Genomic DNA, 15,780 nt, shown 5'->3' on the forward strand with positions numbered 1-15,780 from the left:
GCGGCCTCGACAAACACAAGCATCTTGGTTCCGGCCTGCTGCAGTGGAGGCGCTGGTCGCTGTTCCGACCCCTGCTAGGTTAGCCACTGGCTGCTGGAGGTACGTCCGTTGCTTAGGTATGTAGTTAGTTGACAGGAGGTGGGCACGGTGGGATGTGTCCAACGTCAAGCGTTGAAGATATTGACGCGAGCGTGCATGTGTGACGGGGGAAAAGGGCCTCTCGCACAAGTAGCCTCGAGAGCCAAGCTGGATGCAGCAAGCAGAGGCCTAACGCAAGGCTAGGTTTCATTATCCCACCAGGCCTGCCCGGATTCTCCTTGCTTTGCTTCGCCTGGCGCTGTAATCTGACGTTGTTTGCTTCTACTATTCCTGGACCGAGGCGCGGGTAAGCAGTACGCGACTGCTCAGGAAATTGGAGGATGGCTTGAGGATGCGCTTGTCTAACCTCGGGTCTAAGCTTCTTCGGGACACAGTTCACTTCTTTTTTTTTCTTTTTTTTTCCTTCTTACCATTGCTCATTTTCCTCCTCACCCCCGGTCACCCACAAGGATCTAAAATTACTACGTCCAGGTACCTATACACCCGCTTACCTATCTCGCTATAACCAAGCCATTCCATATCTCTGACAAATTGTCTTGGATTCTATCGGCGCCTGTCGTTTATCTATAAACACCTACCTACCTTTATATATATATTATCGGTACAGACAGAACCCCTCAGCCCAAAGAAATAAGAAGAAGAGAAAGCAACACCGCTGTAGGTCTGGTTAAGTCATACATACACCAATCTTGCTGGAAGTCGACTGCAGCTTGGCAATGATGCTGCACCTGGCAGGCGCAATCTGAGTATGCGGCCCCGGTATCACCGACCTAAGAAGCTCTAATTTCTTCGACCTCCTGGCCGTATCACGCTCAATTTCCGATGACGCCATGAACAACATATTCGCCGCGCAGCATGCAGGCACTGCAGAGTGCTTCGTACGACTCCTGCACGCCAGTGGCAGTCAGTCAATTTGCTGCATCTGGCACGACAGGCCATGACGAACGAAACTCTCCTACTGCTGCTGCTGCTGCTGTTGCTGCTGCTGCCGCCGCCGCCGCCGCCGCTGCTGGGCTTTGACAAGACGCATACGCCTACTTTTCCTGCGTCTCTCTCAGCTACTTTGTTTGTTCCATGCACGAGGTAAGAGCTGTCTCGTCATCGGCCAGGCAGGCGACGGACAACATTGCGAAGAAACCAAGGGTAACGTAGACACGGAATTGTTCACTGGTGTCACTGAAAGGTGTCAACACTCACTATACAAGCCAGCTCCCCACCTTGACCCCACCCCAGCCCCTTTTTCCAGCCCAATTGAGAGCGCAGGCCTGCATGAAGCGCACAGCTCATCAAACTGATGATCGGCCGTCTGACGATGACTATTGGCTCCAAGGCTGCCCTTTTTCATGGTCAAGACCGGCAAGATGTACGAGTGAGTTGGCATTCGCTCAGACTGCACAACACACAGGCACACACAGGCACACATGGCATGGCATACATTGCATAGCATGGCCAATGCCATACATAGACCAGACAGATCCCCGGCGAGGGGCACGCCACCTCATCTGTCTAGACTCTGTCCCGCACCCGCGCACTCCAGGTAGATGCTGGCGCCGGCAGAAACACCATGGTCCTAATGGGGCAACGTATCGGACGAATAGTCTAGCGAGCCCTATAGGAATTGCATATGTATTGCATTTTAGCACTATTAAAAAGGCTGTTGGCTCGGTGAGGCGAAGCTCGCTGGTGCGTCATCCGTGTTGATGCTGAACACTACTTGGCCCGAATTCGAGAGACCGATCTACCGCACCATTTTAGGTTCCAAGGTTCAAAGCGATCGACGCCAGGCTGCACCGTCGACTACCATGCCCATCATCATTCTGACCAACGTCGTCGCCCAGAGCGAAGCGAGGACCCCCAGCTGATGCCTCCGGGGTAGGGTCCGAGAAGTTTCGCGAGACTCTCCCACGCCGTGTGGAACTCTCGAGGGTCTGATGCATAGGTACTGACAGTGAATATCCATATTATTCGGCTATTTCTTTGACTTTGTTCTCCCCTTCCTATACGGAGGGCCTTGCAGGCCCATGTATATTGAACTGCAGATGGCCACACGTCACTCATGGTTGTGCATCTCAGTACCTGCAGGGCACGAGCGTGCGACGAAGAAGCCCAAGCTTCGGCTTCCTCTGCCCACCTTCAGTTTCGACGCCCTCTGGTCGGTTTTGCATGCCGTCCTCATTGATCATTTCGCAGCCCGTCCACTCGCCGGATCTGCCGCCGTCGTCGTCTGCTCCACCGCCAACGGGTACCTGTAAATGTAACATGGAATGGAGGGCCGGACGAGTTGTGCCTGTGGTCAACATATCACAGTCGCATCCTCGTCCAAATTTTGCAGGGGTTTTTTTTCCCCCCTCCCAAGGTTGAAGGTTCGCAAGTACAGACAGACTGTGTTACCGAAAATCCCACATTGGTGCATAGCCTTTTTTCGAGACACCTGAACAAAAAGACCTCTCCGGCTGTGGAGCATCGGCAATCAAATCATCAGATGATGCTATCCCAATATCTGACATGTCGCCCACGTTTCATCATCCCGACCTCATTGGCCAAGGCTCAAGAAGCACGTTGCAGTCTTTGTGATCACTTCTTCTTTTTTCGGTTATTCTTTCACATTCAGCTTTATCTTTCTGTTCTCGCTTCGTATCCAATTGTGTGCCCGCCCCAGCGATCCGAATAGGGAGGAAAGGAAGGGAAGTATATAGGCATGTCATACTGTATAAGGTGATTCTGATAAGAAGGAATCCTCGCCCCAGATGGCGCTCTCAGCCCGCCTTCATTATTCAATGTCTTACACTTGCGTGCATTGTACTTTCTCATCTTCTCAATTGGCCCAATCAACTTGATATGGCATCTGGCGTTGAACATGATCTACTTACGGTCTATATATAAGCACCTTAATCTGCATGCAGTAGTATGTCTTGGATAATCTCCAGCTGAACAGGAATGGGGCTCGCTCCCCCCCCTTCAGCGTCATAATATCAATATACTTTTGCTTACCCAATCTTCGTAGACGATCCATCTAGAACCTCTCTTGAGCCCTACAGAGATGCGGGAGGTGTGGACAGAGGTGAACCGAGTGGCCTGAGTTCCAAGACAATATTGATGATAAAATCTCCCCTGGTCGTACGCCCGGCGGCTGGGTTACTACCAAGGTCTAACCATTGAGTTGTACACTCCGGTCTCACTCAGTGTGCTGCGATCTTAGGAAACAGGGTCTTCCGAACCTCATACCGTACCATCAAGGGCGGAGGTTGCACCTCGAAGCTGAAGTGGCGCAGATGAGCTGGTAGCTGGTGTGTCTATAAGGTATTCCTCACCGCCTCTTCGTCTAGTCTGTTTCCCCCGGAGCTTTTCGATCGCTAGGGAGGGCTTGGTTCAGTGTAGGACACATCGTGCTCCCATAAATGCGTCTTATGGTGAAGGAGAACCAACGCACCGTACAAGGTCAGACTTCCTGAAGTGAATAGTCGTTACCCTACTTGGCGGTGTAAATACAATCTGACGGCGCGTCAGTACTGTGATGGTCGAGGAACAGAAAAAGGGACGGGCAAATAATCAGTTGGTACTGGAAGTTTTTCCTCAAACCCCCTTTGTCTCGTTCGGTCAACGTGGTAACGGGACTGCTTGTCGAGGAGAGAAGATGCCGTGTTATTGCCTAACCACTTGGTAACTCTGTTCGATTCATTCACTTACACATGTGACACACTATGTGACTTCAGATATCGGCAGTCGAATCTTCATTGTTTTTATTTCCCCGGTGTGATATTGGTACTGGAAGCCCAAGACGGGAGCACAGTCTACACACTGCAAGGGACTTTCCGAATTTAAAAGGAGGTGCGAAGGACAAATCGGCGGAGATGGAGGTTGTCACGCAAAGGTCACTCGTATGTGATATGCCAATAAAACTTGTCGAAAGAGTCCTGGCTAGAAATCAATGGGTATCACATGCGAGAGGGGAGCGTTGGCTTTGAAAATTTCTGTATCACTGGTATGTCCAACTGGAATGTTGTGTTGTGGCCCAGGTAGTGCCCATATACGCAAGACGGTCACTTGTTTTGATATTCTCTTCAAGCGAATAGGAGCGTCGCCGTACTTCACCATCGAGATGAGTGGTTGAAGAATCCCATGGTCACCTAACCTTACGTGTTCCTGCTTATTGTACCATCGCCCCTTTCGGGTTTGATGTTTTTCTTAACAAACGAGGTAAAAGACAGGAAGGAGTATGAGGTAAGTGTAAGTAGGAGAAGAACTAAGTGAGATAGATATATCGCAACACCAACAGCTCCACGAAGTCGGATGCGGCCGTCGATGAGCCCCGGTATAGTCAGCTACGTAGGCTATCGAATGCCTGCTCTCCGATAAAGACGGAGCAGTGAACATAAAGACAAGGCAACACCGGTTTCGAGGCCCAATAGCTAGCTACCTACCTACCATGAGCAAGGGCAATCGCTTACTACCACACATTATATTTATTACATTCACCTAAAGAAGATGCCCCCCCTGATGGCCAGTCCCTTACTGTCCCATTGACAATACGAAGGCAGCAAGTCTTCATCGGCAGTATAAACAGGACCTGGCCACCCCAGACCAAACACCTAGGAAGGATCAGCGACGCAGTGATCCTTGCTTGTAGCATCCTTCACTCATGTGTCTTGTTCATCTAGTTCAACCGCGGCCCATGTAAATACAGTATCTGCTGCATTGAACTGTCATTCATATGGGCAAAGCTGCCCGCCCAGATCGGGCAGCATTGTAGACCTCACTATTTTCGTTATACCCTCCTCGATCGATCGACCGTCATATCATGTAGCCCCAGAAACCAATCATCCAACCATGCCTATCATACAAAGTGTGTGTGTAGAAACAAACACATTCCCTTTCTTCCTCTCCTTCTTTTCCGGTAGTTCCATCATCCGCATGAAGAAACGCCCTATTACTCCAGAACAGGCGGAAATATCGTAAGCCAATCGTGTTCGTTGCGTTTGAAGTTGTAGATTCGTCATGACCAAGTTCCTTAACACCTGATCTGGGAGTGAGTGTATGTGTGTGCAAATCCCACCGCTCGTTTTGACCGCGCACTCATGCATCAAGAATTTTGCCGTGCACACCTTCTAGATGGAATCCCCCTATTTCTCCTCACCGACGCTCGGGTTTTCGCCCGCCTTGTCCAACAACTCGCTCTTCTCATGTACACTGCCATCCTTGCCTTCCTCGTTGGTACCCACTACGACGACGGCAGGAGGGGGACGACGTTCTCCTTCTCCTTCTCATCCGTCTCCTCGGCCTTGCCCTTGGCCTTTTCCTCAGTCTTGCCCTCAGTTTTGCCCTCAGTTTTGCCCTCAGTCTTGACTTCATCCTTGCCCTCAGCCTTGGCTTCCGGTACCGGGGCCGCCTTCTTAGGAGTCAAGTCCCAGTCGATCTCCGACCCAGCCCCGTAGCGCGTGGCGAGCCAGTCGTTGGCTTTGCGGAAGTGACCGCAGTCGAAGAACCCGCGGGGCGCGCTTAGGGGACTGGGGTGGACCGACTTGAGGACAAGGTGGCGCTTTTGGTCGACCTTCAAAACGCGCTTTCCCGCGGGGGTGCCCCAGGCTACGAAGACAACGCCCCGAGTGCGGCGGGCCGCGACAAGGTCGATGACCTTTTGCGTGAACCGCTCCCAGCCGCGGTTGGCGTGCGAGTTGGCCTCGTGGGCCCGCACCGTGAGGCACGTATTCAGCATGAGCACGCCCCGGTCGGCCCAGGGGGTTAAGAGGCCCGCGTTCTTGGCCGGCACCACAAACGACGGGTAGTCCTTCTTCAGCGCGATGAACATGTTACGCAGCGAGGGCGGCGTCGGCGTCGGAGGCCGCACCGAGAAGGCCAGACCGTGCGCCTGGTTAACATTGTGGTAGGGATCTTGGCCCAGGATGACAACCTTGACGGTATGGAAGGGGGTATGGCGGGACCTAGAGAGTGAAGAGGATCGTGTTAATTATTTGTCGTGTGTGATGATGTGGTAGGGTACCAGCCAGGAAAGAGAGAGGTCGCGGGAGGGTAGCAACATACCATGAGTAGATATCCTCTGGCGGCGGGAACACTTTCTTGCCCTGAGTCTTCTCGCGGTCAAGAAACTGCTTGAGATCCAAAAACTCCTTGCTTGTGATCTCGTCCTTCAGGTGAGCCAGCCAGCTGACGTCCAAGGTATCGATCTCGAGCTGCAAAAGTTTCTTCTGCTCTGGCGTCAGGCTAGCCACCCACTTGGCCTTGTCGAACTTGAGTGCCGGCGGCTCGGGGGCAGCAGCTGCTGCTGCTGCCGAAGAGGAAGAAGCGCCATTGGTGGCAGCGGGTTTGGGGGCCCCGAAGAAGGATGTGATGCTAGCATTGGGCTTCGACTTCTTGTTGGCGTCTGTAGCGGCCGCGGCCTTTCGTTTTAATGCCGACATTGTGGTGGTAATGTGCAAGCTGGAGATTGAAGGACGGAGAGTATAATTATTCTCTGGAGCAGAACGGGGCCGTAGCGGAAGTGCCCGTGGAGAAACGATACGGCCCTGTGGGTATCGGTAAGGGTCGGGCGAGGAGGAGCAGAATGAGACGGGAAAACGTCGATATACACGTGAAACAGCAATCTTGAATTGGCTTATTTGGGCAGACGCCGAGGATCGTAGATACTGAAACCGAAACTGCGAATTGGATCTGGAGAAACAGAGAAACGGCCGTTGAGTTTGGACAAAGCGGTGTGTGGGTTTGGATCGTAGCAAGAGGAGAAAATGGGAGGTTGTAGGTACGGCAACACGTAGCTGCTAAAGTGGTACTGGGATTCTCGACGTCAGAGCGCGTTCTGGACGCGACGTGGAGTTCGTGTGCGAAACGCGAAACGGAGCTAAAGTGCTTGCATAAGGTGCCGCCGCCACCACCAAGCTACCTAGACAGAATATTTGCGTCACCAAGTATTGTGAAGGACTGCGAGCTGGACTGTAGGTACTGACAGAGAATGTTCATCAGGGAAACTAGGCATTGGAGCGGTTCAATTGCTAGGCGAGGTACCTGCTTGGGGTTTTGAGGTCTGGCTAGTATACAAACATAAAACATCTCTACTATCGTATCGTTACACGGGCGCCAAAATGACCCGTCTATGAAGTCATCATCTATCCGGAATACTCGCGTTCCCGACATCTATTTCAACTTCTTGGTTCCAAGGCGCAAGCCCCTCCACGCTTCTGATGTAGGTATCGTGTGAAAAAAATAAGGCCTGAATGAACGCCTGCTAATGCAACAAAATCAAGGTATGAGTGGAAATCCTTTGGTGTTTCAGGGGGTCTCGCGCCCGAGTTGCTCTTTGGCCTTCTTTTCATTCATGCCACGAAATGCTCGCTTGCCCACTTCGTAGCTGCTGATCATTATAGCGCACGAGGGCGCGACCTTGAGGACGCGCGGGAACCAGCCTTTCCATAGTCCCGACACTCCTTCGGTGGCGATGATATGGCGGAGTAGTCGCAACATGGATTGCTCCTCGGGTGCCAAGTTTTCTGCTCCGGTCGCGGCCTGTTTAGAACCATCCCGGAAGACTTGGGTTCTCGTCTTGCCAACGTCAAAGGGCATTGTGACAATAGTCGCAAAGGCGCCCGACACAGCACCTGCGGCAAAGCTATCCATAAAGGTTGCCGTATGGTTCTCCCTGCTCTGTGACCGGCTGCGAGCTCGTGTTTTCGAGCCATCTTCTGGTAGAACCGACCGACCGCGGCGCTCTTCCCGCATGTCTGTAAGTTTCCCTCGGATGGTCTCGTATCCGAACCAGTACATCCCAGAGAAGGGCACATCGCGCCACAACGTCAAGGTGATGCCACGCCAGAGGGAGCGATAGCCATGTTGAGCGACCATGTCCTTCACGCCGGTTACTGTCTCGGCCATAGCACTTGTCGCACTGGATCCGCGCGACGCCTGAAGACGCGTGCGGAAAAGCTCGATCGGGTTGATAGCCGAAGCTGCAACCACTCTGGCCGTTGCCCCTGCGAAGAGGGGCGCTGTGGTGTCTGAGCTGACCTTATTTATGGGGCTCGATTTATTGTACCGGAGCCATTCGTAGCCTGTGAAATAGATAATGTTGGCCGGCACGGCCATGACCAGTGTCGGCGAAAGACCCCGCCAGAGAGTTGTGATACCCTCATTGCGGGCGATCTTCCTGATGCCGTCGAAGGTGGAGTTGAAGGTTCTTCGTTGCGCATGTTCCACTGCGCAATCGCCGGGCACCTGCGTCGCCCCTGTATTTGTTGCAATGCACGCTTCGGCGTTGTTGTTCATGAAGAACACCTCCCGGCAGCAAGCCGTGACGCCTAAGTTGGAAGGGCGGAAGACATTCGGTGTTGAGATGGCGAGTTTTTTGCAAATCGGCCGTGTAAGCTTGCGGTTGAGGCGAGACTTGGGATTGCAGCCGGACGCGCACTACGTCAAGAGGCGTCACTATTCCGAATTAGCACACGAGTTTTGCGCATGGGGTTGTACAGCAGAAACGCACTCAGCATGGACGTGAGCAAGCTGCCGGAAATGGCAGATAGCATCTTTTGGCCGGGGGTGATTTCGACAATCGCGCCCGGGTCGTCGTCTTGAGATGAGACCATTGTCGGACCAACGAAAGCATCTTCGGGGTGCCGTGAATGGCCTGCGAACCTGTCGTGATTCAGGCCACTACTGAGGCTCTGAGTGACGTTACTCATTGTGTGGGCGACCCCCGGGTTGTCCGGGCAAGGTCGCTTCGTCAAGTCGCAGGGCAATTGTAGGAAGGAGGTTCGCTTTACAATCTGGCTTTGTGTCGGAGGAAGAAAGAGCAAACAGCAAAGTCGCTCAGGTGAGAGGCGAGAGGTGTGGGGGGGGGCGAGCGAGGCAGTCAATGGCGAAAAGGGTCAAGGACGGTGATAGTCCAGACCTCCAGAGCGATTGCGGACTGAATTCCCCAGGCCGTCATGTACTAGGGCGGGAATTCGGGCCAAGACTTTTTTTTCTGCGCAGCGCAGTGCAGCTTGCAGGAACCCCGAGATGAGAGGACCCGCCGGCCTGGATGCGCGGGTATCAGCGGGGGATGGGATATGCCACGCTGACTAACGGGATTCTGGCAGGGCTCAGGGCTGGTGGCAACTCTTCTTCTACATCTGTCGAATGGATTCCGCAACAACACAGGGCCATTGGTAAAGGGAACAAGCACTCTGGAACAGATTGGCTTTGGCTTCAGAGTTATATTTCTCCAACCAACCAAAAACAAAAACAAAACAAAAAACATTGCTACGCAGTACATAGTTCTCTGGAGATCCCTCCTCATTAGTCTCCTCGCCCATCATCAGGAGGAGCAATCCAAGCACTGTCATGATGTCATCCGTCAATCAATCGGTTGGAGAACCCATCCAATACAATACCCCCCCGTTTGGATAGTGCCTGTGCTACGACAGCGGCCAGTACTTTCGGGTGCATGTTGTCGGAAATAGGCCAGTCTAGAAAATATTAGCAGCAGCAGTACAGAAAAGTACCAAGGTATGTGCATGCAAAACAGTATGTACGACTTGTTGTCAATTGATGCATCACGGCCAAGCAACGTTGAGTGGAATACGGTCTACACCTGATCTTATCAATCTCTCCAGCAGCAGGAAGTTGCCGGGTTCGCGAGTTATCAATCTCCGTGCCTTAGCGCCAGTCTAAGCTGTGATTATATAATCATTCTGGGGCCGATAAGGTAAACATACATAGCTCCTATCGTCAGCACCTCGCCGGGTGACTCTCATGCCGGACGACTCCACTACGGGCTCGGATTTATAAGGTGTTTCGAAGAACTGCTCATAGAACCCCGGGCCAGTAGGATCTATAGACAGCAAACCTGATCTTGGGATTACAAAGCGGCACAATATGGAGTCCGAATTAGAAAACTTCAGAGAACAGTGGCGAGCCGAGGTGGCGCGTTCTAGGAACACGGCCGCCACCAGCAGCAGCACCCAGAAGCAACAGCAGCAACGTCCTCAGAAGGCCCAGGCGGCTTCGTCATCGTCATCTAGAGTCCCTCCTTCTAGGAAGCATGAACCGTCTGCGAACCCAAGAATTGCCTCCAAAATTGCATCGCACCAGCACCAAGAAGACGATGACGACCTCACCAGGGGCCAGGCGTTTGATGAGCCGGCTGGCCCGGTAGCCCCTAACACACTGGCAGCGTTCGAGAAGGGCTCTGGAGAGCTTGAGAAAGAGCCAGAAACGGCTCTTGAGTTCTACGAAAGGGCCGTGGACAAGGAGTCCGCCGGCAAACTTGGTGACAGTCTCCATCTCTACCGTCGCGCTTTCAGGTTGGACAATCATGTGGAGAAGGCCTATCGAGACAAGCATTTCCCAGGCCGATGGGGAAAGCAGCCGCAGCCGCAGCAACAAGCACCAGCTCCAGACACGGCAGCAGACACCAACCCGTCCAATGCACCCGCCACGGTCCCAAATACTGCCCACCATTCCCTAGATGGACCCCCTCTATCATTACCTGACCTCATCGCCAGCTTCGCCGGCCTGAGCATCCAACCCGCGCCGCCGGAGGTGGAAGGGATGCCGGCCCCGCCTTCACCTCTGTCCGCGCTGCCCGAAGAGATCCTGGTCCATATCCTGCGGGACGTGGCGATCCTGGACATTGCCGACTTTGTGCGCCTGTCGCAGGTCTGCAAGCGCTTCGCCTTCCTGGTGGCCACCGAGGACCGCATCTGGCGCCGCGTCAGTCTCGGCGAAGAATTCGGCTTCGGCGCCATGGTCTACCACTTCCAGCGGGGCATCTCCTGGGAGGACCTGAGCCGCGACGGCCCCACGACGCTCGAGGACGCCGAGAACCTCCTGAGCCTCGAGGAGCTGCGGCGCCACCAGAGGGCCGAGGCCGAGGCCACAACGCTCGAGTTGGTGCGGAGCAGCTTGTACGCGTCCTCGTGGCAGAACATGTGGCGCCGCCGCCCGCGCATCCGCTTCAACGGCTGCTACATCAGCACCGTCAATTACATCCGGCAGGGCCACTCGACCGGCAACCAGATCACCTGGAACAGCCCCGTGCACATCGTGACCTACTACCGCTACCTGCGCTTCTTCCGCGACGGCACCGTCATCAGCCTGCTCACCACCGCCGACCCAGCCGACGTGGTCCACAACCTCACCAAGGAGCTCGCCCGCCAGCACGAGAACAAGGCCATGGCCCATCTGCCGACCGCGGTCATGTCCGAAGCCCGAAAGGGCCGCTGGCGCCTGTCGTGCCCCGCGCTCGACAAGGACCCCGACGCCGACATCGACCTCGCCGAGGTCGAGGGCGACCTGTTCGTCGAGACGGAAAGCTCCGTCGGGCCCAAATACGAGTACCGCATGGACCTGGCCCTCAAGAGCGCTGGCAAGGGCGCGCGCAACAACAAGCTGGTCTGGAAGGGTTTCTGGAGCTACAACCGGCTGACGGACGACTGGGGCGCCTTCGAGCTGAAAAACGACAAGGCTTACTACTTTAGTCGCGTGAAGAGCTACGGTTTTGGTGGTGTATAGAAGAAGACCATATCCTGAAACTCCGAGATGACTTGACTAGCCTGGATTTTATCTACCTCATGAGCAAATGACATAATACAAAGGCCGTGCCGTTCATTATACATGGCACCCGACCGACTTTTAACCCTCTGCTTCCATCTCGTAGCTGTTGGACCTGTGCTTCGGCTGGAAATTGAAACCAGGATGGGCCGGGCCAAGATACATCTCGCTGAATTTGGGGGTTAGCATTTGGTTATTCGAGAGTTTCTAGTGGTGAGGTGCGTGCTTACCTGATCTTGATCCAGTCCTTGTAGTTATCACTCGCCAAGAGCGTCTCGAGCTCATTGCGACCACGGTACGCCGGCGGTCGTTCCTGCAGGCTGGGAGGAAGGTGCTCCAAAACCCCAATGGGGATGTAGCGGTGCGTGAAGCTCAGCCACTCGAGCAAGAACCGCCGCGTGAAACCGATTCCCAGCTCGTCAGAGCCCCAAGCCTCCATGCCGAACTTGCAGAACTTCTCAATGTAGCCCAGCCGCTCGGTGGCCGACTTATCGAGATACTGACCCTTTTCAATTTCCTCGAAGATCCAAGGCTTGATCATGGCACCCCGGGCAATCATGACACTGTCAACCTTGGCGTTGTCAACGTGATCGAAGTAATCGACATGGGAGTAGCAGTCGCCGTTGCCGAGGAAGTACATCCTCCCATCGGCCGTGTTGGCCTGCGTGCTGGCGTCAGGCTCCTTCGCAGTGTCCGTCAGGTCGTCCTTCTTCTGATTGTACGATTTAACCATGGTCGCGCACTCTGCGATGTATGACCAGTTGGCGCTTCTTGTGTAACGCTGTTGACGGCTTCGGCCATGCAGCGTGACCGCGGCGCACCCAGGGGCCCCCAGATAATCGCGTTGCTCCTCGCCGCCGAAGGCCAATCTCTCAATGGTCTTGGCCGCGTTCGGCTTGGCATCACGGACGCCCATACGCAGCTTGGCTGTAATGGGCACCTCGCCAGAAACAGTGTTCATTCCCCGAATCATGCGCTCCATCTTATTAGGTGCGTCAAGGAGTCCGGAACCAGCGCCCGTCGAGTACACCATATCGATAGGGCATCCGCAGTTGAGATCAACTACTCGCAAATGAGGCAAGAAGCTGGTGAGTGCTTCGGTCGCCTTGATTGCTATCCAGGGCTGGTTGGCCGAGATTTGGGCACCGAACTTGAGGTCCTTTGCGTTGTCGTATCCCTTTACAATCGAACTCTCTGAGGGTGTGTACCGGGGAGGGGCGATTTCAGACGAGGATGCCTTCATGAGGGCCCAATCTCCCTTCTGTCCCTGAATCAGAGGCATACCCATTGCCATTTCCGAATAGGTGACCTGCGCACCAAGCTCGACGCAAAGTCTTCGGAAGGGAAGATTGCCCTGTGTCGTCAGCGGAGCAAGCACTGGTGTCTCGCGACCGAAGTAGATCTTGCGCTTTTCGCTGGCCTTGAGCGGCGGCTCCACGAACTGGGCTCTGAATTCGTCGCGAGCTGTCTTCAAATCCTCTTGGTTTTCGGTACTGGGACCCCCCTTTTTGTTGTGGAAGTCTCTTGACCGCGAAGCATCAGCATTGACCCACTGAATGTATTTGTCGGACTTGTCCAGGTTGGCCTTCTTCTTGGCGAGGCTCCATTTTTGATCACTGGTGACGGCGTTGACTGTTCCTGGGCGCATGTCGGTAGCATCGTCGTCTCCAGAAAAAGGCTGGGAAGATTCACCAGCACTGTCGAGCACGAGTTCCTTCCGGCCGTCTTCACGTTCAATCTCCTGGGAGTGGCTCTTGACAAAACGGCATTTCCAGCCTGACGGACACCTCCCGAAGGACTCGAAGACAGGACATTTCCCGCCAAGGGTATCGAGATCCTCGCGCCTTCCCTGTGCCATGTAGTCGCGCAGGTTGTGGCTCATGTTACACCTCTCCCCAAACTTGCATTCCCTAGGCGAGAACTCGTTTGAATAAGCAATACTATTGCAAAGCTTGATGGCATCAGAGAAGTGACCATATTGGCGATCCTTGTTCTGGCCCTTCTGCTTCTTGCGGGGCTTGTCCTTCTTCCCGTTGTCCCTATTGTCACGGGCATCACCACGTGGGTCTGGTTTACCATTGACAGGGTCGCTGGTGCTGATAGAGCCCTCAGCTGCATCGTCGTCGACGACATTAGTCTGGGCAATATCATTGGAGATGAGGTACCTGGACTTGTTAGTACACTGTACCTAATACAGCTGATGTAGGTGAAGATCCTTGTGGGCTGTATGGAACTCACTCGGCCTTGATAGCGGCAATGCCCCTTCTCCTGGTGTCGGCGGTGCTGTCCAGGGTTTTGAGTTTCTTAGATGCTGGGCCCTCAGTCCCGTCTTGAGGTTGAGTGGTCTCGTTGTCATTTTCTCGCTTGCTGGCGGGATGAAGCGAGCCATTCACGGACGAGGAGGTATCATCCATCTTTACGTCGGAGGGTTCCTCGCTAGCCATGGTGATTTACTAGGTAGGGGGTGTGTCTGGTCTGGTGTGAGAGCCTCAATAATTCGTGCACCGAGATCTCCTAACGCTTGCTGGCTATGCCACTGTAACTTTGTCAATAAATTTTCAGGTCTGCCACCTGGTAGGTCAGTCTGCGGCGTACTTGCACTAAGCTGGTAATTGCAAACCTTGTATGGTCGGTACCTCTCGTTAATCGATAATGTTTCAAGTCGATGCGCCCCATTCAAATTGGCCTGGTACCTGCTTCAGATTCTTTTTTCCTTTCCACCGCAGCAACCAAGCAACTCGCCTCCCGTGTCGTATTTGATCGCACTACGTAGCGTTGACTAGCACGATCAGTGCCCTGCAACCTTATCCCACCTTCCGAATGAGTACGTGTACCTAACCAACATGTTGTTAACTTCCAATGACGGCTTGAGCATTTGGGGAAAGTACTGATGGCCTATGTTGTTGCCCTCCAAGAAGTGTCTCCAAGGATTCCATTGATCAATATGATATGCAAGTGAAAGTAGTATTTGCTTCAAGACCCCGATCTGACAAATCCTAATTTCCTGCGGCCCAAGCCCTCGCCTCCAACTTTTGTGCCTTGCGGATGCAAGACTGTGATGTAGCAGGTCATCAGCAAAATTAGCATCGTCGGATGCCAGTGACGGTGTGCTCGGAACATCCCGTTTAAGCTCCGAGGCCGTCACTTCACAAAACACACCAGTCCTCCAAGTCCAAGCTTACCTACCTACTTGCTAACGTAACTTCCATGAGCTGGAGGACTCGACCACCTTCAGATGAATAGGGCGCATGTGCACAGTAGTATTTCATGTGCACAGATTACATGCAAGTTACATGAGTTGGAGCCGGAAGCGAGAAGGACCAACAACATGTTCGTTATTAATCAATCAATCTCATCATTCTAAGTTATCAGATTCCTGGCCAAATCGAGGGCACGGCCGCCAATCCTTGACTCCCAGTCGCATTCGATGTAACACTGGAGGGGGTGTACGACGAGAGCAGAGTCCGAGGGCGTTGTTCAGCTCCTGTAACTCCAGAACCGTAATGCAACCCCCATCTCCGACTACATGAGCCATGAGGCAGGTAGATGGGACGAAGGCAGGAACCTTGAAGGAATCAACATCAGCTTCATGCAGGGGGTGGGCTGGGCTGGGCTGGGCTGGATTAATAAGTTCTGAACTCTGCGGTTCGGATAGGTAGGTACCTGTCCTGTGTCCTGGCTCCATACCGGGCTGAGCTGTCTACGGGCGGGCTACCTGCCTAGCTCCAGTACTGACAGTTGATTGAGCAGACCAGAGCGCACATGACATGACACTCGCTCACTGATTGACAGCAAAGCCCCTGGCTGCCGCCCTGGCTGGCCCTGAGCTTCTGCCCTGAGTCCCTGACTTGCCCTGGCTGCTGCCCTGGCCGTCGTCCCCTCAAATGTCTCAACCAACCGTCCGCAATCCACAGTGCATCCATCCTTGTATCCGTTATTCCTCCTGGTCGGCAGTCTGCTGCGGTTCCAGCTGCTACTAAGCGTCTCCGCAATCTCTCTTCGTCGCCCTTTTGGTTTGGGAGTTGGAGGAGGGGCCCAACCAACAGGAACAGCCAAAACAAAACCACACACAGCTGTATTGCATTCCAGGCCCAGCGCACTGCTCCAGTGTCCATCCAGTACGGCTGCTCCGTACCGTACTCC

General features: G+C 53.9%; 4 protein-coding genes across 4 annotated transcripts; 1 reads left to right on the forward strand and 3 right to left on the reverse strand.

The window, feature by feature from the left end:
* Positions 1-5,317: 5,317 nt before the first annotated feature.
* PG986_003079 (uracil DNA glycosylase) lies at positions 5,318-6,515 on the reverse strand (the record flags this gene model as incomplete). Its single annotated transcript, XM_066839301.1, has 2 exons — positions 5,318-6,038; positions 6,139-6,515. 2 exons carry the CDS (start codon positions 6,513-6,515, stop codon positions 5,318-5,320), a joined length of 1,098 nt encoding a protein of 365 aa, XP_066704365.1.
* Positions 6,516-7,380: 865 nt separating this feature from the next.
* PG986_003080 (uncharacterized protein) lies at positions 7,381-8,783 on the reverse strand (the record flags this gene model as incomplete). The annotated part of the gene is made up of 2 exons (XM_066839302.1): positions 7,381-8,511; positions 8,547-8,783. The coding sequence occupies 2 exons, from the start codon at positions 8,781-8,783 to the stop codon at positions 7,381-7,383; spliced, it is 1,368 nt and encodes a 455-aa protein (XP_066704366.1).
* Positions 8,784-9,960: 1,177 nt separating this feature from the next.
* PG986_003081 (F-box domain-containing protein) lies at positions 9,961-11,598 on the forward strand (the record flags this gene model as incomplete). The annotated part of the gene is made up of 1 exon (XM_066839303.1): positions 9,961-11,598. One exon carries the CDS (start codon positions 9,961-9,963, stop codon positions 11,596-11,598), a length of 1,638 nt encoding a protein of 545 aa, XP_066704367.1.
* Positions 11,599-11,718: 120 nt separating this feature from the next.
* PG986_003082 (FMN-linked oxidoreductase) lies at positions 11,719-14,081 on the reverse strand (the record flags this gene model as incomplete). The annotated part of the gene is made up of 3 exons (XM_066839304.1): positions 11,719-11,806; positions 11,868-13,802; positions 13,876-14,081. 3 exons carry the CDS (start codon positions 14,079-14,081, stop codon positions 11,719-11,721), a joined length of 2,229 nt encoding a protein of 742 aa, XP_066704368.1.
* Between the last annotated feature and the right edge of the window lie 1,699 nt (positions 14,082-15,780).

The sequence above is a fragment of the Apiospora aurea genome (genome assembly GCF_038362705.1).
Source record: "Apiospora aurea strain CBS 24483 chromosome Unknown utg000002l_segment0_segment0, whole genome shotgun sequence".
In the NCBI taxonomy this organism is placed as follows: Eukaryota; Fungi; Ascomycota; class Sordariomycetes; order Amphisphaeriales; family Apiosporaceae; genus Apiospora; species Apiospora aurea.